This window comes from Megalops cyprinoides, chromosome 1 (assembly GCF_013368585.1).
Source record: "Megalops cyprinoides isolate fMegCyp1 chromosome 1, fMegCyp1.pri, whole genome shotgun sequence".
Classification (NCBI taxonomy): Eukaryota; Metazoa; Chordata; class Actinopteri; order Elopiformes; family Megalopidae; genus Megalops; species Megalops cyprinoides.
Genome location: NC_050583.1, coordinates 15,097,183 through 15,123,239, shown reverse-complemented (window position 1 = coordinate 15,123,239; position 26,057 = coordinate 15,097,183). Strand labels below are relative to the sequence as shown.

General features: G+C 42.7%; 1 protein-coding gene across 1 annotated transcript; it reads left to right on the top strand.

Moving 5' to 3' along the window:
* The first annotated feature begins 18,758 nt into the window (after nt 1-18,758).
* On the top strand, nt 18,759-26,046 carry lyl1 (LYL1 basic helix-loop-helix family member). Its single transcript, XM_036521009.1, has 4 exons — nt 18,759-19,368; nt 22,233-23,539; nt 24,443-24,537; nt 24,903-26,046. Exons 2-4 carry the CDS (start codon nt 22,983-22,985, stop codon nt 25,463-25,465), a joined length of 1,215 nt encoding a protein of 404 aa, XP_036376902.1. The 5' UTR covers nt 18,759-19,368; nt 22,233-22,982; the 3' UTR covers nt 25,466-26,046.
* Nucleotides 26,047-26,057: the final 11 nt, after the last annotated feature.

The following is a 26,057-nucleotide window of genomic DNA, read 5'->3' as shown; positions in this document are numbered from 1 at the left end:
GGCTTGGCCCTGCCTTTCTCTCTTGTAATTGCCTCTCATCTATCGGCGCCCCCCCCTCCCAACCCACCCACCCCCAATAATACCAGCTTTGCACATAAAACACACAGCCCTGCATTCCTTACTGCCGGTCCAGCATGTGATGAGAAAACATCCCCCTCAGCCCTGTGTACTCCCCAGCCAAGAACACCCAGAGCCCATCTCTCTCTCTCTCTCTCTCTCTCTCTCTCTCTCTCTTTTTCTCTCTCTCTCTCTGTCTCTCTTTCTCTCTCTCTCTCTGTCTCTCTCTCTCTCTCTCGTTCTGCTCTCTCTGTCACTCTACCCTCCTCTCTGTTTCTGCATTTCCCTCCTCATAAGCATGAGTGAATGCAAGCAAGTTCTAAAAGTTAAAAACCGTTAGCTGCGATATTTAAATAATTTAAATGCTGAAATGGGATTTGTGGGTGCGGAACTATGTATGAATACTAGTATATTAGTATTCCGTGTTACAGGATTGGTGTTTTTTTTTTTTTTTTTTTGGAAACAATGAAATAAACACATGAGTAAAAAGAATACCACCTGCAGATCATGGTGTTTCATTGTGCATAAAAAAACTTGACAAGTGTTCTGTAATGCTCTTTGTCAGGAGACCAACATAGGTGAGACATTGTCTGGCCTGATGATGACCAGTATGGTTGAAACAATGGTTGACTTAAGAAAGGAAAATCAGGGTTACGTATTTATTTATTTATCTGTGGAGCAAACAACCATAACTTGGCAGCCACTCCAATGTGCAAGTCTTGCAGTCTTCCTGTCTGTGATCCTTCTGGATGTACAGCCTCTGTAACATCTTACACTTCAGTTCTCTGAAGTTAGGCTCCTGCAGGATTCAGCAGCCAGTTTATACTGGGAGCAGCAGGTAGACTTCTCATTCAAATAATGGCAATTACATGGAGAAGCAGGGCAAATACCAGTCCAGGGACTGTCTGCTCTGTAGTGTCTGCTGTCTGCATTAAAGTATGTTATACCACCTTGTCCAGTTCTCTTCTCCCTGGTGTCTGCTCGCTAGCATCTTTTACACAGTGTAAAACTTGTATGTACAGTATTACCAATTTTTTTTATCAAGGTGTTTCCTTTTTCTTTTTCTTTCTTTTTTATCTTTGCACCAGAATGTGTGATGTTTATGAGTAGCAATGAGGGTCATTTTCCCCAGTTGTAATGTTTTATACGCGTATGAATATTTCTACATGTAAAAGAGAGAATGCACAACTTTGGTAGTCGGGGGGTAGATTGCTTGGAAAGCAAACTTAATAAGAACACAACAGTCACACTCCATATGTCACTTCATCCTGCAGTCCCCTTTATCACTTTCTGCTGTTTCTGTCACACCATTTCAAAGAAAATTGAAAGGAAATAGTTGTGTACTTGTGCTGTAAGGAGCCAGACCACATGTAACCACCCCCCACCACCACCCAAAAAAAGACCAAAAGATCTTCCTAATTCCATCTCTCTTTCTCTCTCTCCCTCCCTCCCTCCCTCCCTCACAACTAGTTTTCTTTATCTCTCTGTCTTCTTCTCCTTTATGTTGCCCTGCACATCTGGTGTCATTGCCACTGATGCGCTCTGGTTGCAGTGCAGCTCAGACCAGCTCCATGTAAGAGGAGAGGAATGACTCTGTAATTGGCCATCCCTGAGGAGCCCTTGAATTACCGTCTTATTCCTAACCTCGCTGGGGCTGTTAGAGAGAGAGAAAGAGACAGAGAGAGAGAGTGTATGTGTGTGTGTGTGTGTGTACTGTATGTGTGTGATCATTGTTAATTTTTAGTGTTGTATTTCTGTATTAACTACATGTCGGCGTATCTTTTTCAAAGCATACTGCATGGAAATACTGTTTGAGGTTGTGATAGATTTGTGTTTGCTTGCTGGATATGTGTGCATGTCCAAGTCAGTTTAGAAAAAAACAGGTGAGCTGTGCCTAACCTCACCTCAAGATTTATGCCCTTCATTTTCATCTGTGATGCGCAATATTTATGTAAGTGGGCAAAATGCCTGTCAATTCATTTTCGGAATAGATGTTGCCTTATGCAATATGGTTGAATGGCGGGTAACGTGGAATAAAAACTGAGTGAATTAAGGTCATGTTCTCAAGCTGCCACATGTGAATTTCAAGGTCTGTGAAATCTCACTTCGTCCCTCACTGTGGCTCACCATGTGTCTCACTCTGTCACTGTGTCCCACTTTGTGATGCTCCATGCTTCACTATGTCTCACTCTGCATCAGTGGCGTCGTTAGGTCCGATCATGACTATCATGGCTATGGCCCCGAATATTTGAAGCCTAGCCCCCGAATATTTTCGCCCTGAAAAAGGAGGCGTTTATAGCAAAACAACGGACGGACTGTGTAACAGAGCGGAAACTTGACTTGCAGCGTCTGAAGGTGTGATAATATTTGTTTATTTATTATAAAGGTAGATATAACCTCCCTAACCTACCGATGCCAATCTCCCTTCAAAAAAAAAAAAAAAAGACAAAAACTTGCCTTAGCCTCTGATCTTTTCAATAGTTACAAATGCCCCTGCTCTATATCACTCAATGCATCACTGTGTCTCACTTGATTCCTCACAGTGAGTCTCGCTCTATCTCATGTTTTGGTATCCTTCATCTCACAAGTGTCTGTCATTGTGAATCGCTGTGTGTCTCACTTTGTCTCACTCTGTGGCCTGCTGTGGGTCTCACAGTGTCACTAATAGTGCATCTCAGTCTATATCACTCTTTCGCATTGTGTATTTCGCTCTTTTAGTCTCACCGTGTGCCTTATTGTGTCTCTGTTTGTGTCTTGCTGTGTTTTACTTTGGCATTGTTTCTTTGATAGTCTTCTCTCCTGCTCAGTTTCCCTATATTACTCAGTAAAGGGATGAAAAGGTGTTTTTATAGCCCTTTTATAGATGAGGAACACAAACAACTTCTATTAATGTGCCAAAACAAGTAAAAAAAATAACAATAGCACCAACAAAAATAACCTTGTCCTCTTTTTATTGTTCCAAGTAAAAGAAATTCTGCTTGGCTTCGATGGATCTTTTTCTCCCTCTCTCTCCTCTTTCCCCTCTCTCTCTCTCTCTTTCTCTCTCTCTCTCTCCCTCTTTCTCTCTCTCTCTCCCTCTCTCTTTCTTTCACCCTGTCTCTCTTCCTCTTATTCTCTCTCTTACTTGTTCACTCAGTGTGCGGTGTGCGATAGGGATCTAGACTGGACTTGTGGGGGTTACAGTAATCGTTATCTGTTTACTTTACTAATCAACTAATCTGAAATTTAATTACCTTCCATTATCAGGCCTAGGTACAGCCTGGGGTGGTGGATAACCTTACAAAAATTAAGAGCAGTTTTCTGAGAGCATGTCCCATATACATATCTGGCATGACCCAAGCTAAAAACGCAATAAATAAACAGGGCCTTTTATATACTTTTACATTGCCAACAACACATAAACAGAAATTGGTATAATCTTACGCAAGTGCAATTACAATCTAATAGTCTGTTACAAGGTACATCTTTTCTGAATTATAATTTATTAATTTGGCTGGGGCTTTCATCCTGGGGTTTACGAGCTCGAAAAACCCGATCGCGGCTGGTATATGATGTTGAACAGGGTTAACTCCCCGCACTGCACCATAAACAATCACAGCCACACACACTCACGCCACAGGGAGGAACATCAAAACAGCGCTAATAGGAAAAAGATGAGGACACTGATTCAAAGCCCCGGCTGAGCCATGCTTCCATATGGAGGGGCCATGTTGTGGACATGTACAGTGAGTGTTCAACATCATGCAGAGGGCCCAAGTCTTTCAGGACTGGAGAACAGCATGGCTTAGTGGGGGGGGGGCTTAATGCAGATTGCTGGATTGGCTGAAAGTTTTCACAAAGTACAACTCCAGGGGTCCTTGAAAGAAATTTTGGGTACATTTGGGTACATTTGGGTACATGTGAATGGGGCGATTTGGATGGAATATTGTGGATCCTTAGACTGCTGTGAATATGCTTGTGAAGCTGACATTTGCTGCGTTCCCATTGTTTCGTGAATCTAAACCTTGCCTCAAAGGTTCGTAACCTTGCTTCATTATCTAAAGAGAGCACAAGGTCATGAGAGAATGAACAGCACAGAGAGACAGACAGACAGAGGAAGAATTTGAATTTTGAAATTTACTCAACTGGAACACTTTTGCGCACCAAACAGTTTATTCAACAATAATAGGGGAAAATCAAAGGCTCGATTGGCAGCGGAAGACTTTCCCAAAAACATCCATTATAAAGGAAAAATACAAGAAAGATGTTTGTGCTGGCAGTTCAAACCTGGAAAGTCAGTGACAGCATTTTAATCTGGCAAATGAACAGTGGCAACCGTTTCTTCTTAAAATCACCGAGATCAATCATTGGTCATCATATCATGCTGAAAATCCAGTTATACTCTGGTTTCCTCATGCCATGAGTCAAAATCAATGTCTTGCTCGCTACGTTCCTACTTTATTACTTTCCTGTTTTGGTATATTGCCATTTTAGCTTGTTCTAAAATAAAATTTTCCAGACATGCAATGTCCTTTGCATGTTTAGAAACTCTCATCCATTAGATTAAAAACATAGCTCTAAAAATCAAAGGTAAAATGACTAAAAAAACAGATTTCAAATCATGAAAAGGCTAAAGCAAAGAAGTATTGATATTAGCATCTAACCTGTTCATTGCTATGGTGCTGTGACAGACATGGGGGGGGGGGGGGGGGGGGGGGGTGAACAAGAACAGGAGGATGAGGGAAAAGGGAAGGTAGGTGAGAGTGCTGGTCTTTAGGGCATCTCTTCAGAGCTGCAGGAAGACATGGCGTGCAGGAGGAAAAAGTGTGTCATCCTGTTTGTTTTCTTTTGGTTGGCTGTCTTTTCCAGCCCATAAAGTGTGATGATAGCATGAAATACAGTGGAGTCCACAACTCCCGAAGAGCTCTCCATTTCCCTGTGAGGCCGCATGGGACCTCTGACAACATTTTTTTTGCACTGAAAGGAAAGTACCATAAATTCTAATCTTTAATGATAAGTTACTGATGATGATTCAGTTGTTTGTTCAGATTTAAACTGCAGCTAAGTATACACGCATAAATCAAATTCATATCATTTTCCTTACAGCGTGTTTTTTTGTGTGGAGGGAATGCCTCCCAAGAGCTTGCTGTCTGTACTGCTGAGGGATCAACACACTGGGGGGTTAGCAAATGTCGAGAACATTGGAGCTTTTGTGTCGCTTACCTCTTCGCCTTGTTTTCTACTTTCTCTTCCTCGTGTCTACCTGCTCTCTTTGTTTCCTCTCCCCCTCCTCCCTTCATCTCATCCCGACTCTTACCAGCCCCTTTCCTTTCCTTTCCTCTCCGAATGCACGCCCACTTAGACAGAACAATATTTGGACAGGTGTTATTTTTTTATAGATCATCTTCAGATTCTCAGACGCACTGGGAAGGAGGGAGTGGGAAGGAGGGACAGGGAGGGAGGGAGGGAGGGAGGGAAAGAGAGAGAGAGAGCATAAGGTTGACTGAGGAATGGGGCCTCACAACAACTGTATCATTTCACAAGAAGAAACCCCTTTGAGGGGAGTCTGAGACATTCGGCTACCCAATCGCGTATTTTGCCTAATCTCCAACAATGAGAATTGTTCAACTGTTAAGCGCCATTTTTTTCCCTTTGCTTTATACTCTTTTTTCTGATTCAAACAACTGTGGAGGCCACATCTGGAAGGCAGATGTGTATCCCAGAGCGAGTTCTCTCACCCTCTCTCTTTCTTCCCTGACTTTCTGTCTCTCTCTGTTCCTCTCTCTATTCCTTCCTCTCCTTCTCCCCCGCTCCCCTACACCTCCTCTCTCTGTTTCTCTCTCTTGCTCCGTCTCTCTCTCTCTCTCTCTAACTCTGTCGTCCTTTTTGGGAAACCCAAGTGCAGTGCAAATACCCCTCCTTCCATTCCACCCAGGATGGACCACCCACATTCGGAAGCACCTCAGTGATCCAGCCACAGGCAGGGCCCTTGCCAGTTCATTGCACATAGAGTAAAAGGGTCCTCTAGTGGAAAGAAGGAGAACTGCATCAGGGAAAGTGTCCTAGAGAGGACACAGAGAGTTGGGAAAGGGGCATACTGTATATGGTGAATAGAGAGGGACAGTACCAGCTGTACACTGCAGAATACAGACAAAAAGACAATGAGACAATGACAGCAGAAGAGTTTGAAGATGATACTGAGATTAACTGGGGACCAAAAAAGACATTTACTTCATGCCTATTAATTTTGGTTTAATCTGCATTGTAATTTAATCTGGCTACACTGGCTATGGTCCTGCACAAATCATAATGGGTTTTTAAATATCAGCACATATCTTCTGCACTGCCGCTCACTGCTTGTAAATTGATTTTCCATGTGTAATTCCCACAAGTACAAATTCTTACCCAATAAATCATTTGGAAAATATAAATCTTTCCCATCATTGTCAGGGGCCGTTTTTGGGGGTGTCTAAATGGAATTTTCGTTGGACAATTCCTGGTGTGGACAGACACATCTCTCCCTACGCATGTGTAAATCCTCACAGCAGATATATGGGAACACCACTATTGTTCCCCAGTGTTCAAGGCCAGTTCATGTGCTTATGGATTTGTGAACAGCCTTTTTTCTTGCATGAACACTTTTACAAATAAGTAGTAAGGAATATGTTAATGTGTATTAATATATGAAATAAAAATCTAAGAAGTTTTAAAATCTCAACTGCATTGTATGCCAGTATGCCTCATATTGTTGCCTTCATGTGCTGAATTGTAAGAAGCTTAAATGTAACATATTAAACAGATTACTAATACGACTACACTCATCAAAAAAACAATCATTTGCATCTATTTCTGATGCGTCGTACGTTTTGGTATATACTGAGAACACCTTCCTCGTGTGTTTTTATTTCACGCTGAGACACATCCTAAATGCTTGAGAGCATGAGGAGACATAGCTTCTTCACCCTCGTTGTGTTGCCGTATTACAGCATCATCTCACTCAGTTTACCATTCCCGCCTATCCCATTTTAACCACCGACAGAACAGTATTGATCTCACTTGGAACAGTTACATTTTTACGTTATACACCCAGCATTTTTTTTTCACTTTCCTTGAAGATCGTAATCTGTGTCTTATAAGACTTTTCACAATTTGTCAGAACTGATAAATGGATAAGTCTAGTTCATTGGATTCCGTTTTGCTGCATATTTTACCATCTGTGTATTCCTGAAAATACCTCTTGGACCTATGTGGTGACACAGTCAAAGCTATATTAGAAAAAATTACATAAAAAGGCAGGTACAATTTATTATTATTATTATTATTTTTAAATACAAACATCATTGAGATATTGTATACTTCTTTGTGATGAGGTGGTGTTTATTTAAAACACTATGCTGAATTAAAATTGAAGTCAGAAAAGGAAAATTGGGAGTGTATGATTACATCCGTATTCAATAATGGAAACTTGATTTATGCACAAAATGCTTGAAATACTTCTCCAATGAAATTATTGTATTGGCATTAATCATAAGAAGACCCTCACTCACTGCAATCAGGCCATGCCTAAACTGAGGCACTGCTAAAATGTGTAGGCAAAAAACAGAATAACAAATATGAGAAATGTATTCTGGGCTGAAAAGTCTTGTAGCGCTGCATTCTGTATGCAGGGCAGTTTTTGCTTAGACTGGTTCCTGTCTCCATCTAGTGGAAATAATATTTAGTGCAGGATATTTGAAGGTTGGCCGTTATTACGAGCACTAAGGCACAAATTTAGCACTGATTTAGACAAACCTATTTATATTTTTAGATATGCAGCTATACAGTTTCATACAGACACAACAGCAGTAGAGAAGTTGGGTATTCATGCCTAAATTGTTCCAAAGGTTTAGAGATCCTTCTTTGCTCATGCCTCCGATATGGCCTGTGAAGTAATACAGTTCTCTAATCTAAATCACTGAAACACAGCTAGGGAGGAACTAGTCTTATGTCATCAGATTTCTGTAAAATGCATAGTCTACTCTATGACCTGATAAGACAGTGATAGTACATATAATAGGTTAACACAGGTGGTGGAAAGTGAATTCATAATGAATGTACCACTTGTTTTTTGATGTAGCAAGGAAACCCACTGAAGTGTCATTTAGGACACATGTTTAGGAAACAAAATGATGAGTTATTAAACCTCCATAAAATGTTCCTTATTTGGTTGATTTCTGAACTGTACTGCCATTCCTGAAACATGAGGTAAATTGGAGGAGATGGTGGTACATCTCTGTATTATGCAAATGTAAAGGCTTAGAGTGAAAAACAGGAGGATAAAAATGCCACAAAATGACTTCTTCAGGACTCTGGACTTCTTCATAGAGTGGACAATAAAATGAGTATTTTTACAATACATTTTGATATCTGTTACTTTTTTATGCCTTGGTCTGATTTGATTTGATTTTAGAATTTGATTTAGTATTTCCCAGAGGTGTCGCTATATTAGGCTCTATAACTGCGATGTGTTGGTGGGTGAACATACAGAGTATAGTTAGTAGTTATATGTTCCTATGACAACCGGATGCTGGCTTTAGTTGCCATAGCCACAGAACATCTAGGGTCCATAGTGAATTATAGCGAGTGGGAGCAATCAAACATGGAAAAAAATGGGATCAGAAAAAAACAACAGAAAGAGTGAATGGGTGGGTGGGAATGAGGGGGCTGGTGGGTGGAAAAGAGGCTGGGAGGGGGGTTGTTTTCCTTTTTCACACAGCAGGCTCAACAAACATGGAATTCTCGTCACGCTGTTATCTGAGTGGAATTTGGATGGAGACCATGCTGATTGTTAGGAATATGAGTTGAGGGGAAATAAATATAGTGTTGTTCTTTGCAGTGTCATCATGACCCCGGTGAAAAACAACCCCGCTACATTGTCCTCCCTCTGCTCCCTGGGAAATTGTTGCTGTTGTTTTGCCAAAGGGGCATGTCGATGAGTGGAGCTCATAAAAAAAAAAAAAAAAAATTACAGGTCAGAACCGCAAACCAAGCTCGGTGTGAGACACAATGAACATGGTCACTGTGTTCAAAGGGAACAGGAGATGGGAAGGTTCAGAACCTGGGTCACCAAACCAGAGACCAGAGAAAAGCTGCGGGCTGCCAGAATGACAGAGGCAGCGCTCTCTGTGAGACAGTGCTTTCTTACCTCCTTTCCAGTGTGAAGCTGGAGCCAGACCAGCTCGAGTCAGAGTGAAAGCTGGCTGACCTGCTACCGCATGACTGCTTTTCCATTGCATAAGCTTTCACCAGAGCTGAAACACATGACATCACACTGAATGATTGCCCATCTGCCCCCACACCAATCCGGACCTTTTGTTGAAGTTTGTATGAAAAACAATCCTTATTACTCCTGTCTACCTTTGGATGATTGCTGAAATCATCTGTGTTGGCTTCTTTCTTCCACTTCTATCTCTGTTTCTATCACGCACATCGATGGAAGCAACTGGTAAATGTAGCCGACTGAGCTGATGCTGGTCAGCGCAACAAAGAATAAAGCCACCTGAACCTGAACTAAGCAGGTCAGCCTGGCTCCCATCCTGCTGCTAAAATGGGGTGTCAGCGAGGCCGCCCATGGCCTAGGTGATTCTGCAGGCATGCACACCCAGGTGCAGCACTGTGGAATAGAATCCTCTGAGCCCAGACACCCCCATCAGACTCAGAAAGGCGAAGGCAGTCCAAAGGTGACTCTCTATTACTCAATAACCGGTGTTGTAATCTGTGCTGTTGGCCCTCTTTTCTGCAGAGAACAGGGTATTGAGACAAAAGATAACAGTGTGCACCCCCCCAGCCCCCCCCCCCCCCCCCCCCCCCATGCTCCACCCTGTAAATCGGAAGCCCAGGGCCCTCCACGTTGTGTATTAAGAAATGACTTATGAATTATGAGCATTCATAAGCTCACACCTGCAACCGTGGCAGATATATCCTGTTTGGAATGGACAGACAGCCTCGCCAACGCCCCCCCAATACCCCTCACCCCTTCCAACCCCCCCCAACCTCCCCCTGTCCTACTCTGCCTGCTCTCCCCAACACTGCCAGGCAGGAAACGTTGACAGGAAACAGCTGTCCCCTGCGTCCGCTCAGTCCCCTCCAGGTGCATCCTGGGAACTGAGCACCATGCAACAGACACACATTTTGTTAAAGGCGCATGAGAGAGGCCTGGTGAAGTGGGATGGGGGCAGTATGCTTCATCTGTATTGTCTTCATTGTCTCCTTTGTCTTGTGTCACAGAAAAGCAAAGTGCTAAGATGCTGGTCTCCAGACTGCTTGTTGCTGTCACTGAGCCTTCATAGGATAACACAGAGGGATAACCATGTATGCCCAGGGGTGGCATCTCATGTTGACCCATCTGATTCACTGCTCAGTTGCCACTCAAATCTCCCTTAGCTTTTAAAGATGATGTTCTATTAAGGCCACTTGCTGTGCTTGTTCTTTGGAAACGGAATGTTAATTTACTATATAATATGATCAATATCACCAGAGTAATATGGTTACTGAGTGGACCAGTTACACTGAACTGGGGTCAGAGTGTATTGTCAGAGTGTATTATAGACTATTATTAAGCAGCCTTATATATGCTTACATTTTTACAGTAAGATGAAATAGTCCACATTTGAAGCAGACTTTTGTCAGGAAATTGTCCATTTCAAAAAAAATTATAATTTTTTCAAGAATATTTATTTGGATCATCAAAATCAAGGTGGATTATTAATGATCTTAATTCGTGTAATCATTGAAAATGAACTTAACAGACTCTCAAGTGGCTGAGACAGTAAAACAATTTGTATCAAGCACAGACTGAGCGAGAAATTGGATTCATTCCACAGAGGAGTAGGGTGAGTAGGTCAGTCAGGCTCCCCTCATTTGTCACAGAATATACAACTCCCCTCTGCTCTCAGCACATTGGGGGCATTGATGAGTTAGATTAGCATGAGGAAGATGCACCTAGCCTCTAACAACATTTTCCCCCTGGTGCATTGAAGGGCTTTTTGTGTGAGAATAGTTGCAGCAGGATTGCTGGCGGCAGAGTAACGTAGCGGAAAAACACAGGGCTGGTAACTAAAATGTTGCTTGTTTGATTACCTGCTGGGGCACTGCTGCTGTACCGTTGGACAAGGTACTTAACCCACAGTTGCCTCAGTAAATATCCAGCTGTAAAAATGGATAAAAATAACCTACATGTATGTAAGTCCCTCTGGCTAAGAGCATCTGCTAAATGACAGTAATGTAATATAATGCACGCCTTACATCCTATGTGGAATTAGTGGTTATTGAGGTAGTGATGGGCTTGAATGCATAAATACTAAATAATGAACACTTAAAGTTTTAAAGACAGAAAAAGGGGAAAATGAACTGAGAATTCACTGGCAGTGCATGCCAGGACACACAGCTTCAAAATTTCATGAAATGTTTTAAGGTGTGAAACTTTTGTTGAGTTGTTCTATCAGGTTTGCTGTAACATTAATGAGGAGCAAGGCAGCCATGGGATGTGTTGACTGTTGGAAGGGGAATGCCACAAAATGTGGAATCTGTTATGCTATGTTTTACTTGTATTACTTGTGTTACTTGCTCTTTATTTTACATGTAGTATTGTAATGTATTTTAGATTCTGTGATCTTCTGTGACTGTGGTGAATGGTTGTGTGTACTTTACTTTCTTTAGTTTCTAGGCTGTCTAGTCAGGTTGCACAAGTTAACTAACACACTCACTGGGCTGGGAGTGTTGTTAGCCTGGTCTGACACTGTTGCCAAATCAGCATGAATGGACAGACTACTGTTCTTTTATGCCGGAAGTCGCTCTGGATTAGCGAATGTGCTAAATGAACGTAATGTAATGTAATGTAATGCAATGTTTTACCTACCTTTAAAACAGTCAGTATTCCCACTCCTACTTTGTGTCAAACTGAACGGAGGCACGTCCTATAGCAGTAACTCCTCCCAGGTTCTCTGTCCTTGGTCCTGTGTTGGAAACATATGTAGAGCTAAACAGGGAGGCTTTTCCTGGTTCCCTCCCTCCCTGGTCTCCCCTGGGCATGCCACATCATGCTGGTGGAAAATGGCTTTCTCTGACATGAATGCAAAGCCCTCATAGTACCTGAGCTGATCCCCTGATCTGTATGCCATCTGGACTGACTGGGAGTAGTTACAGACTAAGAGGTCTAAGACATCTAAGAGGTAGAGATCAGTGGGCACAGGGAATGAGAATAGACAACATAATGCAGCATAACACAGTAACACATAACACACTGAGGACATACTTCAGCTCTGGAATACCGGGTTTATATGATATTCTTTGTAATCTTGAGGCTGCTCCCAAAATTGCTTTTGACCCCCTTAAAAAGGCCCTGGGCCTCGACGATAAAACAAGCAGCGGCCTTGACTTTCATCCCGGGCCTTTGTACTGCAGTCAGACTGTGGATGACATTCCCACCTGTGGGAAAAGACAGGCAAGGCACCAGACCCTCTGCACAGACAGCAGGGGTCACGTCGTGGGGTACACCACACCACGCTGTCTGTCTGTTTCCTTCCCATTTCCAACCTTTATTCATCACTATCAGGTCATCACTGCATTATTATTTTTTTTTTTTAAAGATTGTTTGAAGTCCCAGAGGCAGGCCACCCGGCCCTCGCTTCCAAGCTCCAAGACTACAAGGAAAAATAAACAAACAAGCTCCAGAGCCAACGACAGCCTAGGAAGGATAGCCAAAGTATGTCTGCCCCAGTCGAATGTTTCACATTGTTTGTCACTTTCTCCATGAAATGAACTGTTAATATTGCCTTAAACAATTAGGCCTCCCTGATCCCTATCACCCCCACACAATAGTGTTTACACGGCGCACAGGAAACGTATCCACAGAGCCCTTGTCAAGAGTGTGTGTGTGTGTGATTGCGTGCATGTGCATATTTGTGTGGGTATGCGTGTATGAGTGTCGATGTGTGTGTGTGTGTGTGTGTGTGTGTGTGTGTGTGTATGTGAATGCATATACATGCCTGAGTCTGTGTGCATAATTGCACATATGTGAATGTGTCAGAAGGAGAGTGTACAGATACACATGTGTATGTGTGTGTGTGTGTGTGTGTGTGTGTGTGTGCGTGTGTGTGTATGTGTGTGTGTGTGTACTGTATGTGCGTGATAGTAATGTAGTATAGTGGTAAAGAGCTGGGATGGAGCAACCTGGTAGGTGATGTTGGTGGTGATGGCTCCCTGGCCTCCTTCTAATGTAAGAACTTTGGAATGTTTGCCCAATTTGATCTGACTTTGGTTTGGGGCCAGTATAAGCTTTCATTGTGCTGCAGTAACTGGTGTAAAACCCTTGTTGCAAATGCTTTCCTTCACACAGCTGTGACAGTCATGTCTTCTGACATTATTCACAGATCAGACTGTTGAGAGTGTATGGTGTTCATATATTAGTCACTGATGCATGTATAAGTGATATACTTGATTGATGATACAGAAAATGTGATACAATGTTTAAATCTGAATATTGTGTGCGTGTGTGTGTGTGCGTGTGTGTGTGTGTGTGTGTGTGTGTGTGTGTGTGTGTGTGTGTGTGTGTGTGTGTGTGTGTGTGTGTATGTGCACGCGATGTTAAGTTTTAGATATCCTGTTGTGGAAGAGTGGGTTTCTATGACAACCCAGCTATAAGTAAAAACCACCTATTAGACTTCTGTCATCACAGATCATCAGTAAAATCCTGGAGACACTGGAGGCATTGTGGGGGAGGAGCTACCTGACATGTGGGAGATCCTTCATGCACACATACTCGCGCACACACACACAGGCAGTCGCACGCACATACCGTAGAAGAAAATTAAAGTCTGAAAACAGCTGTCATATTTTCCATTTCCTCTGTTCTGCGTGTTCCTGGATGCTTCCTATGACTCCTCTCCCTCCATTCCTGAGCTGCATGGACTGGAGGCAGAATCAGCGGCAGGTCTCTAGGGGGAAACCAGCCTTTCTGTTAAGACAGCCAAGTGAAAATGAGTGCAATACCCGCGGTGGGCTCCTTTATTGTGGCTGCGTGTTTAGAAACGAGAGGACAATGAGAGCACGCCGCTCCATGATTAAAACAATCCCAGTCAATTTCTTCCTAGGCTGGGAGCAAAAGCGGAAATCGTTTGTTATTGTTGTTGCTATTATTATTTTTTAATGTTCACTGTTTTGGTTTTCACACAGGCCCAAATTGAAATGTCAACAATTTGACTTGTTTCTGCTCTCCTGTTGATTATAGGCATTCTTTGGGGTCCACCCTCCAAGAATAAAAGCGAGTCAGGGATGAATAAGGCCAATCAAGTTTGCAGGGGTCAGCATTATTCTGTACAGTACATGGACTCCATATGAAAAGGACAGCAATTATCTCTTTGTACCCACTTCCACAAAATTGTGGAAAAAAAACTCACAAACTGACTTCACGAACTCTTTGAATCCTGAAGCCAAAATTGTCTTTAAGAGGGTGCAATGAGCCGCAGACCTCAAATATGAAAAAAGAGACCCTGTCAGAAAAGAGGGTTCTTCTCTCCCCACGGGATACACTTGAGCTCAGGCCGCGAGTATCTTTTTTTAAGATGCATGCAAATCCACCCAGACGCAGTGTTTGAGAGCGACACGGACGTGTCTATTACTGCAAATGGTGTGCATCCGAGCGGAACTGCAGGTGCAGAGCACGTGTGAGCCCAGGGCATGAACACACACCCTGCTTCTCTCTCGCTCCGCCACACTCTCCATGCACGTTAGATGTGCGTACACGGCGCATCGGTAACCGTGACAACTCAGGCAGACCCTCCAGTATGCGTTTAAGAAATATTCAAATGCACACAAGCATTCTTTTTCGTGCTCTTTTCACGATACCTAACGATGGTAAGAAATTATTCAAAAATGTTACTCGGACCCCAGGTTATATTGGGTGGCAAGCATTCAATGGAATGTGGGACATGCTGTGTGTTGTAAACAAAAGCTTAAAAGAATTTTGTGGTAGTAATTCAACTGCCATTGCAAATATGTAAAAATGTATTCATTCTTGATTTGTGTTGTGACAGTGTGGGACCCATGCATAAATGGATCTGACCACAGCAGAGTATCACTGAGTCATATTTAAAGGAATAAAGATACATTTGAAAGTGAGTTGCACCTCACACATTTTGTGTCAGCTGAGCCACACACTCTCCTTTAACTTTGCCGTTTGCCCTTTAATTTTCATCCTGTCCGTGTGAGACTGTGACAAATGCACCATATTAATGTTTTAACTGTATTAACTTCATTTCCTTAAATGTTCAGGTTGGTGGCTTTGTAGGAGCCACGGTTGATCAATTATGTGGTGAAGATACAAATGTATATAAAAGAAGAGTTGGACATGCTTGAGAAACGCAGCAGAGGAAGTAAGCCAGCACCATGTCTGAGTATTTATATATAGACACAGGTGTGTGGTAGCGTACTCATTTGTGCAACTTAACTTTTTCAACAACAAGGAACTTTCGGTATGCATCGGTTGCACTATGTCTGGGGATGTGTACAGTGTGTGTGTGTGCTGAGTGACTGGGGGAATGTTTTGCTGCAGAGGGAATTTGTGAGGAAGAGGTTCATATCAATCACAAAAGTCACCGCTAATACATTTATAATCTTATCATTGTAATATGTAATTAATCATTAAAAGTGTATAGAATATGGTCCGTTACCTCGTTACTGTTTCTTGATGGTTTCTTGGTGAACCAAATTAGAGGTGTATAGAATTTATGTTTCAGTGTTTCAGTTGTCACATCCATGTTGTATGGTTCTCCTAGAGGTGTGCTGGCCCTGACACTATTTTAATTGTTACTTTCACATCAACAAGACAAAACATCCACATGTTAGTAGCAATTATGCATGAATATTTTTACAGTATGTAGCCTTCATAAATAATACATTTTAAATAATGATAATTAAGTAATAATGAACAATTGGAAAAAATAATGTTATGTCAATTATTTCCCCTCTTTTTCCGTATTTACTGTTCTTCTGGTCTCACCCCGAACACCTGAGAGCAAGAGTATGAGAGAAAGCAACAGGCAGATACAGAAGCAATAAGTGAGCAACAGACAGGCAGGGAGAGATGAAGAAACAGCAACAGGCAAGAGAGAGACAGACAGAGACAGAGAGGGAGTGTGAGAGGGCGACAGACAGATAGGGAAAACAACAAAGACTGACACAGAGTGAGAGAGAGTAACAGACAGACAGAGGGAGCAAATGGAGACGGAGGAAGGAAGCAAGGCCTTAAGGAAGTTGTTTGGAGGGAGAGTTAATCAAAGTGCCTGCCCAGTGAAGGACTGCAGGCCACACAGTGCCACAGCAAATGCACAGGCAAAGCTGAGCTGGAGCATGAACCAAGACCAATAGGGCCGAAACAGAGGAGTCTTGATGGCTGCTCTTTTCCCTCCACGCTGCACAGGAATGTAAAGCCTGCTTCCAGGCCAAAGCCATTCGGGGGAAACGTGAGAAAACTGGCCAGCAGCAAGGAAATCAGGTGAAGATGTAATTAAGACAACGTATCATGATGAGCTGTGCCAGATCAACCCGACAGATCAAGAAGGCCCTGAGCACGCTTTCACGTATGGCATTCAGTTCCTAATCTGTTGCCTTCTGGTGTAGCACTTGGGTTTGAAACGAGGTGTGAACAATTTGTTTGGTTTCACAACGCTTCAATACTATCTCTCTGCAGTCACACAGACATACTTGAATCAAAATTTCAGGTTGAGGTAATCAGCACAATGACAGAAAATGTATTACTTTGTGGTAAAATCAAGTTATCAAAACCCACAAAAACAGACATTTTGCAGGCAAAATCATACTTCGTGCACAATCTACTCCACATGTCTGGCTGAATGCAGTGCTGCCATGTCACAATACAACCCCCTGCAGTCAGAGCTGAATGAGGGGAACGATAGGTAAGTTCAGTATTGTGCAGGTCTTGTGCCTTTTTTATTGACTATTGAGTAACACAAAATACTAGTATAATAGGAAAAAAATCTAGCAATTACCTACAATTTCTGACAAAACTTGTTATTTTTGAGTGTTTGTAACAATATCACATAGGCATTATGACATCTGAGGGGCAGATGTCATAATGCCATGTCATAATTACTTTAAATAGCAGCTATGGCTGCTATTTAAAGTCTGCTATTTACAGATTCATTGGAGATTTCGTATTAGTCTCAATGCGCATACTCCGAGGATAGGCTCATCTGATTGCTATGGGCGTGTATGAAAGCTTGCTCAGAGAGTAAATCAAAGGAAAACTGCTTTATTTACATCTGTAAAAAATGGCTAATACTGACATTTAGTACTAATGTTGGACCGTGACTTAAATTATCAGCTTTTAATCATTTATTCATAACCATGTTTGTAAACATGGGGCCAGCTACATAGCCATATTGTTACCCATCTATGTTTTATATGAATCACTCTGCAAAGAGTAGCTAGCTACCAGGGGAAAAATAATGATAAAAATTATCTAGCTATGTTTGCTCATCTTTTTCCCCCTTTGCCCTATGGCACAGTTACCAATGGGGGAAAAGATAAGCATGCCCCCCTCCCCCCCCCAACAAAAAAAAAAAAAATTAAAGACGGTGGTCCAGCACCATCTCATGCCATTGGTGTGGCTCTAGCACCACTAGCAACAGGTGTTCCAGTGTGTCTGGCAGGGAAAAGTGGATAGTTACCCAGACAACATTTACAAATCATGGTCAATAATACCAAATTAATATTTTCAAATAAAATTATTTACAAAAAAAAAAAGACAAACTCACGGCTTTAGCTATGGTGGTTTTTTTTTAACAAAGCAACAAACTTTCATTCTGTCTCACTGGGTGAGTGGGTAAAAACTGATCACATTACAGAAACCTTTTAAAACTGCAGTTCACTGCAGGTGATAAGGAGTTCTATGAAATAACACGATACATAAATTATTTGCTTATTCTTGAACATTATACTTGAACCCATATCCTCTCCAGGCCCCCGTTTCAGTTCACTGGTCCAACCTCTCCTTTTCTCTAGTGGGACATGAATGGATATACAGGTACAGTAACAGGAGGAATGTTTCTGTGGTGTCAGTGAAAATGGCAGTTTTCAGTTCTGTGGTGAGTACACCTTCCAGTGTTAGAAAAGAGCAGGATATTTCTGATCATATTGTATGTCGTTGGTAGCAATGTAGTTTTGGATTAAGAGCACCATGTGGTGCCTGTTAAATAAACACGAGTAGATAAGTGGGTCTGTGTGTGTGTGTGTGTGTGTGTGTGTGTGTGTGTGAGTGTGTGTGTGTGTATGTGTGTGACAGAGGACAGAAAACCTTTAGATGTGTATGTGTGTTTGAGAGAGAGACAATGACTGTGTGTGCGTGTGTGTGTGTGTGTGTGTGCGTGCATATGTGTATATGAGTGTGGTGTTATTCCATTGTGATATAAGCCCTGTTTCCTTCTGGGAGCGATCCAAGACCCTTTATAGTCTGGGACTGACCAGAGAGGTGGAAAGACGGGAGGGGGGGTAGATAGAGTGTGTGTTGGGGAAGGGGGGGGAGCACATTTCCTTATCTAACAGGCGCAGGCAGCTTTTGAGGCCCTTATCAGCACCCACCACATTGTAAAAGAGCATCCTCTTGTCCAGCAGGGAGCGGAAATCTCTCTTTGCAGCATGGTTCTCTCTTTCTGCGCACTCTCCAGCACTAGCTCCATCCAAATGGCAGCCAACTAGAGCACTGTGTCTGCCTAGCAAGCAGTGAGAGAAGGAGGGAGAGAGAGGGAGAAGAAGAAGGAAAGGACAAGGGGGGGGGCAGCTAAGCATCATTCTCATTCTCGAACCAGGTTCAGCCTCCACTAAACAGGATCTCACACGTAAACCTTTAAAATTCCGGGGACTTTTTCTTTGCGTGTGTTCTATTGTTCCTCGATTCAGTTTTAGATATATTTTTAGTGTATTCAGACAGATGTTTTTTTTCTTGCAGTTCAAAGTTTTGAATGAAATGCGCCTAGCAGGAGCAATAACCAAGTTTGGTGAGTGAGAATTGCTAGTTTCAAAGCTGGATTCCTTACTGTAAAATCCAGCTCCCAGAGTCCAATGTCGCTGTTTTTAAGAAGGCTTTGACAGCGGTTTATTCGTATAGCGTCCTCGTAGCAGGCAGCAGAGAGCTCTAGCCCCACACAGATTCGAGGGGGATGAAGAGAAAGAGGTTCGAGCACACAGAACGCAGGCCACAGTGGAAGAGCCATGTGCATCGGCACTGAAGTGGAGACACACAAGAGAAGGTGAATGTGCTGCTTCAATGAGACCTGTGTGAGTATTTTCTGAGTACATCTTCATAGAAAGACACTGACTTTCATCACTCTGAGCCACCTGAAGTCACTGTTGTTTTGGTTATTTTAATCAATGTCTTGATCTTTTTCCCATGGTTTGTTATGGCTGTGTCCTTGCTGTGCGCTTGCTATAGCCGTGTGCTTGTTTTTGCCATGTATTAAAGGTTTTGTTTGTTAGTTATTATTGTAATTCACCACATAATTTGTAATTCAGTAAAATTAATTCAGATCATTCATACTTATTACTTATTTATTACACTTATTTACAAAAAAGCAGAATACTGTCTGTAGCCTGATATCTGAAATACATATATATCCTGTAATGAATTAGCACATGGATTATTGAATGACTGGTTTCGCTAACAAATGGTATTGTTAAATACAGTAGAAAAGTGATGATGGTCATCTCAGCTTAACACATTATCTTAAGGAGTTATCCACCATGTTCGATATAAACCCATATAAAATTGCAAACCTATAATACATCTAATGCATTTTTCTACTGTATTAGAAACATACAAGAAAAATACACGTCCACCGTATTAAATCACGATGCTATCTGCAGTACTTACACATTAAGGAAATTGCATTACGGCGATCTTAATCGTGCATGCATGCTTTTCTGCTTATGCATATAACAAACCTAAATTAATTGCAATTGTTGGTGTCAAACCATATTGTATTCAACAGATATTCACCTTAGCGCACCTCATTGCGTTTTACAAAGTACCAGTAGTTTATTGGCAACAAGAGGATGTACCATGTTGATAATAGAACATAAAAAGTCTGAACATAAATACAGTTGTGCCAGAAAATAATTACGTTTGCATTACATTATTTAAGTTTCTACTCCATACTGTATTTTTATTTCCGATACAAGCGTTGCGATTACTATTTTTCACAAATACCTCAACGTGCGTTTAATTTCGATTTTCTTAATTGATTAAAATGGCCCGTGGAGTTTTATCTCCTGGCCATTACTTCAAGGTTGTATATCATTCGATATGAAGTAGTCCTCGTGTGTATTCAAAGGCAACTTTCGGTTTTTGTTTGATGTTTTCGACTCAAACAGTTGCATATTCTATACGGTCTTTTTGGGGGGGATGAGTCAATAAAGTTGGTTAGTTTTAGGCGACGAGATTCTGCGTGCTGGTTGTTACGGTTTTTAATAATTCCATATATGTATCGAGATAGAATTTCAGAGAGTTTTGTAAATTAAAATGTTCGTCATTATATTAAATGTTTAATTAAAAACGAATACAAAATTTAACAGCTTACTTTACGAGCGCCATTTTTAGTTAAGATGTCTATTCGAGGTGTAGATGTGTCTTAATTAACCAGGCCCTAAGACATGCGTAACTTTTATAATGACATATATTACAAGTAGGTATCTTATTATCAGATAATAGATATTGTCATTGTCGTGAGATTACAATTATCGTAATCTCATTATTGAATTCTTTGCACTAATTAAAATGAAATCTTGCAGTAATAAATTATTGCTCTCAATTAGGTTTATGACTGAAACTGGGAAAATCGAGACAAAGAATATTACGCATCTTCTAAATTAAAAAAGTGCTCCTATTGACGATGTTGAAGTATTTTTGCCTTTAAGATTCATGAATATACGTCTGGTTTTTGTAATGTGTAATACATTTTCTATGGAAATACTTATGCAGGTTTACAGCGACCTATGAGGCATGTACATACATAAACACAACAAAGAGATCAGCTATTATCAGACTACGTTCAGTTCACGACATGACCTCGGTTCCCTCCAAATATTTTCATTGCTTTCAAAATGTTTTAAGGCTTTTCTTACGTACTTTATTTTTTTTCAGTCGACCAAAAGAGTTAAAAAAAACATAAAGGTTGCTTTCAAATTTGCAGGGTAATATTTTTTCAATTTTGTGGATGAAGCCTTTTTACAGACGTGTCTGATGTCCTGATATTATCTTGAAAGCATACTATTTGCTTTCAAAATGGGTTCATTTCAAAGCAAAATGCCTACGAATTGGGCTGTATGATGGCAAAAGTGACTGCATGTCAATGTTTTCAAACCTGAAATGTAAACCCAGTGTTTGCAGACTCATAATATACAGTAAAAACATCATTATAATGACGTCATTTCAGACATCCAACATGTTATGTATCGCTGAATTATTTTTCCAGAGGCTTTTGTGATGATCAAGTGTTTTGTGGAAACTTGGTGCTGTGACATTCATAAACAGGATTAATACAAGCAGAGATGGAGAGACGTGTTAGCCAACACAACCCAAAAAAGGGAAACAAATAGGGGAAATTCACCCCTGCAAATAGAGATCGACCATTTTCTATTCAAGAATGTTTGGGGGGGAGGGGAAGAGGTGAATTACGACACGTTGACATGAATCACGAAAGTCAAACAGGCCTAATTTGTTTGGTCAACAATAACATAACACTGTTAACCAAGGACCATGTAAACCTCTATGAATGACTATAATTCACTGCAGGACTCACACATGTGTATAGTAATATGGTATGTAATCCCTAATTATACATTATTATGTATATTATATTTTGTGATGTCATTTAGTAGCTGCTGTCTTTTATTATTATTATTATTATTATTATTATTATTATTATTATTAGCCATACCCAGCACAGTTTACCCATTACCCATTTAAACAAGCTCATCAGGTCAAGATACTTTGCTCAGGAGTGCTACAATGACCACTTGGAATGCAACTTGGAGACCTGCAACCCTTTGGTTACAAGTGATACTTTGCAGCTCTTTAATCACTATGGCACAGTGCTGCCTCATCTGAATAAAGCTTTGCTTATTTATTTGCATTTTAATTGCAGATACCAGTTCAGACAGCAGGCTCTCTGTCATCATTGCTCTCTTGGGATTTTGGATGCTAAAGAGCTGGTCACCTGACCACTTCACCTTAGCGCAAAGAGTCACAGTGTCATCTGGCCGCTGCAGACACAGGGACACACGCACCTGCGGACAGATGGGAGGAAGCCCTGCCCAGGACCGATGAGGAGCGATGGAGGGATGCGCCCAAATCCACCAGCCTTCTCAGCACGTCATGTGAACCCTGCGAGCACCACAGCAGTTTTGTACGTTTGGGACAGAGGCAGGAAGAGAACTGAGGCTGAGATAACCCACGCAGTACGCGAAAAGCAGAATCCAGAATCCACAGGACTGTTCCAGAAGCTTCTTCTCTGATCACAGGGCACTGCATGTTTTAGACTGATTTATAATGCGCAGACAGATGCACTCATATTGGTGACCCTCACCCATAGACAGACAGTGCAGCGTGTGTCAAAGGTAACGCGAAAGTAACCACATACTCGCAGGGCACCACGCTCACGTTTGCTCTCATGAAGCGAGCAAGGCACAAGGACGAGCAATAATGAAGACACGCCATACCGAGCTCACACATGGCCTCGACCTGGACAGCGGGGCCGCAGAGCACTCCTGATCTTTGAACCTTCAGAAATAATACGAACAAGCGAGGAGGCACAGCTGAGGATACAGGCCGAGCAGCAGCCCCCAGGAGACAGAGAGAGAGAAAGAGAGAAGTGGGGGGGGGTTCACAGAGGAAGATGATGGAAAAGCTGGAGCCCCCCATTTCCCCTCCCCCCTCCACGCCGGCGGTTAGTGACAGACAGAGCCCTGTGCAGACTGCGTCTCCCAGCGTTAGCAGCCCCTCGCCTAACGAGGCAGGGACGCGGGGAGACACGGCTCAGAGCAGCCCCTCCACAGAGCCCTCGTCCACGCACAACCACCACCCTGCAGCTGAGCCCATTGCCGTGGAGACAGCCAACCAGAGGGGAGCGAGCGGCTCCCCTTCCTCCACATCGCCCTCTCTTCCCCTCGCCTCCGACCGCGCCCCAAACACCCCTCCGCTCGCTCCGTCCTCCTCCGCCCCTCTTCCGCCCAACATCCCGGTCATCAGTCTGGGGCACAGCAAGCCCCCTATCCCCCTGCCCACGCCTCAACTCACTGCCCTGCACCCCATCCCCACTCTGCCGCATGGCCCCTCCGATGTCCGACTGGCACAGCTGACCTCCCTCTCTGCTGCCAGCTCAGGGGCCGCTGTGCCCTCACCTGGCTCTCTCTTGCCCCCACCCTACCTGCCTGGACATCCCTTCCTCAACAGGTGAAGCACTTCCCTCCGTACTACAGACCAACAGAGAACTACGTATATAATGTATATGTGTGTATGTCACTGTTAACACTGTGCTCTGTTTTCACTAAAGAAATGCAGGGAGCTGTCATACTCTCACAGAATGACTCCCCTAGCTTACCCAAGTCTTCATCTCGTTTCCTAGCAACGGCATTTCAGTACATGAAATGCAATTTATTTTTCCCAACCAGACAGATAAAATTGGGTAGGTTGATTAATAGAAAGAAAATTATCCCATACTGAATTAACTATAAATAAACCTGAAATAAACATCCCCTGGGCTAATTTAAGATTTCCCACTGTTTGTAAACCTCGGGGTGATTAAAACTGTTCCTCCTCACAAGCAGCCATCAAAATGAGGGCAATGACTGTTTCCCCCTGAACAGACATGTAACACATGACCCATTGCACAACTTAACGTCTCCCCCCTCTCTCCTACTTTCCTCCAGACATTTCTCTATTCTCTCCTTAACATTGTGTCAAGTGTCAATTGAGAAGTGTGTATGGTGGCTTCCTTTTCCCCCCTGCAAACTGTCGTGTGTAGTGTAGCCAAAAACAATCAACGTTCTGGTTTAATTACAGTCTCTCAGCCTGGCTCTGTGAGTAATAAACACTGACCTTTCTCCAGCATTTCGACTCAATCACAGCTGCTGAAATAATCAATTCTAACAATCTTAAGGATGTACTGAAGATGATTGCTTTTATGGATCCGTTACAGCGAGCCGTTTTTCGTTGTCTGATCTGGATCTGTATCACAACTGATTGTGTATCAAAAAGAGATTATTTTTATCTTCTGCATTGTCATGAATCATGTTTTTTGTGATAAATTAATTTTGGTTGCCTCTGAATGTTTGTATTCTTGCATCTGTTTCTCAGTTCTTACCTGGGCCCATCAGGAAACTATGGCATCTTCACCAACAACCGTACCAAAAGAAGGCCATCCTTGCATTTTGAGATGGACCTTTCTGAAGGTAAACAGTCTTCTGGTTCCTGTGATGCACCAAAAGGAACCATCTGCAGCTGTGTCTTTAGTTGTGACCATGCCTGCATTTGGATTTATATGTTTTAGATGTTTTTAGTAGAATATGTAATTGTGCATAGGTAAATTGTGCTTGATGTGTGTGTATATGTGTTTGTGCTGGTGTTTATTTACAGCTACATTTATTCATTTGGCAGACGCTTTTATCCAAAGCAACTTGCAAGTGAGGCAGAGTACGGCACAAGTAAATAGCCATATAAGGAGTCAACATTGTTATACGGTAGATATGTCTCATCTTATTGTCTACCCACCGGTCTGAAACACCTGTGTGCATGTGTGTGTGTGTGTGTGTGTTAGTCCCAGGTCCTCCTCAAAAGCTGGCACGGCGGGTTTTCACCAACAGCAGGGAGCGCTGGCGCCAGCAGAACGTGAACGGGGCGTTCTCGGAGCTCCGCAAGCTCATCCCCACGCACCCGCCCGACAAGAAGCTCAGCAAGAATGAGATCCTGCGGCTGGCCATGAAGTACATCAACTTCCTGGTGCAGCTGCTGAACGACCAGGCCGGCGACCGGGGCAGGGACACCGAGGCGGGGCCCGGGGGAGAGGAGGAGGATGCCGGGGAGGGCCTGAAGAGGGTCGGCTCTCAGGACCCGCACGCCCAGCTGCTGCACGGCACCCCTCCTGTGGGTCCTCCGCGCCCCGCCCGACCAGCCATGGTCAAGGCCTTCCACAACAGAGACTCTTCCGATTCGGTGATCGCCCTGGGGACCTCCCCAGCCTCCAGCAGCTACGGAGACACAGACAGCGAGGAGAGCCTGGGCCCCAGGGGTGCGGTCATGAGCAGCGGCGGGGGCGGTAAGGGGCTGGAAAAGGTGAAGGAGCAGATTCGGACAGTGGCTGCTGCCGGCGACCAGCGGTGACACTGCATCCACAGTGACACACTAAACTGCAGTAAGAGCAACACACTGGAGAATCACTGGGATCAAAATTCCAAACTGACAGTATGCAAAAACCACTTCTTTCTTTTCTTTTCGACAATAACTATGATGGAGTATGGTTGTAAATACAGTGTGTGTGTGTATGTATGTATGTGTACATCTTCATTGGTGATAGAATTATTTTTTTCAAGACTGCAAGTTCACTTAGAGGCAATGAGTTTACGATACGTTCTCTTGAGTCCTAGCTGACCAACGCTTGGTCAGATCTACTTTTGGTTTAGATTTTTTTATTCAGATTTTTTTGTGGTACAGGGCTTCAAGTAATTAATCCATACTGTGCACAAATAGAAATGAGAACACAAGCAAACATATAGGTTGCCTGCTTGTTGTGTGAAGATGAGCTGCATACTGAAGTACAGATCAGAGCCACATTTTCCTTTTGTTCTGTATTCCATTCAATCACCGGTGGGGAAAACGAGGTATAAAGCCCTACACAACAAGGACAGACAAATAAACATCCCACACTCTTGTTGCAGATAAAAGCATCTTTTTCTCCCATTGTTGATCTTATCGC

Coding starts and splice junctions, on each gene's coding strand:
- lyl1 (XM_036521009.1), top strand. CDS start 22,983: ATGATGGAAAAGCTGGAGCCCCCCATTTCCCCTCCCCCCTCCACGCCG. Junction 23,540..24,442: donor GGACATCCCTTCCTCAACAG/GTGAAGCACTTC, acceptor TCTGTTTCTCAG/TTCTTACCTGGGCCCATCAG. Junction 24,538..24,902: donor TGAGATGGACCTTTCTGAAG/GTAAACAGTCTT, acceptor TGTGTGTGTTAG/TCCCAGGTCCTCCTCAAAAG.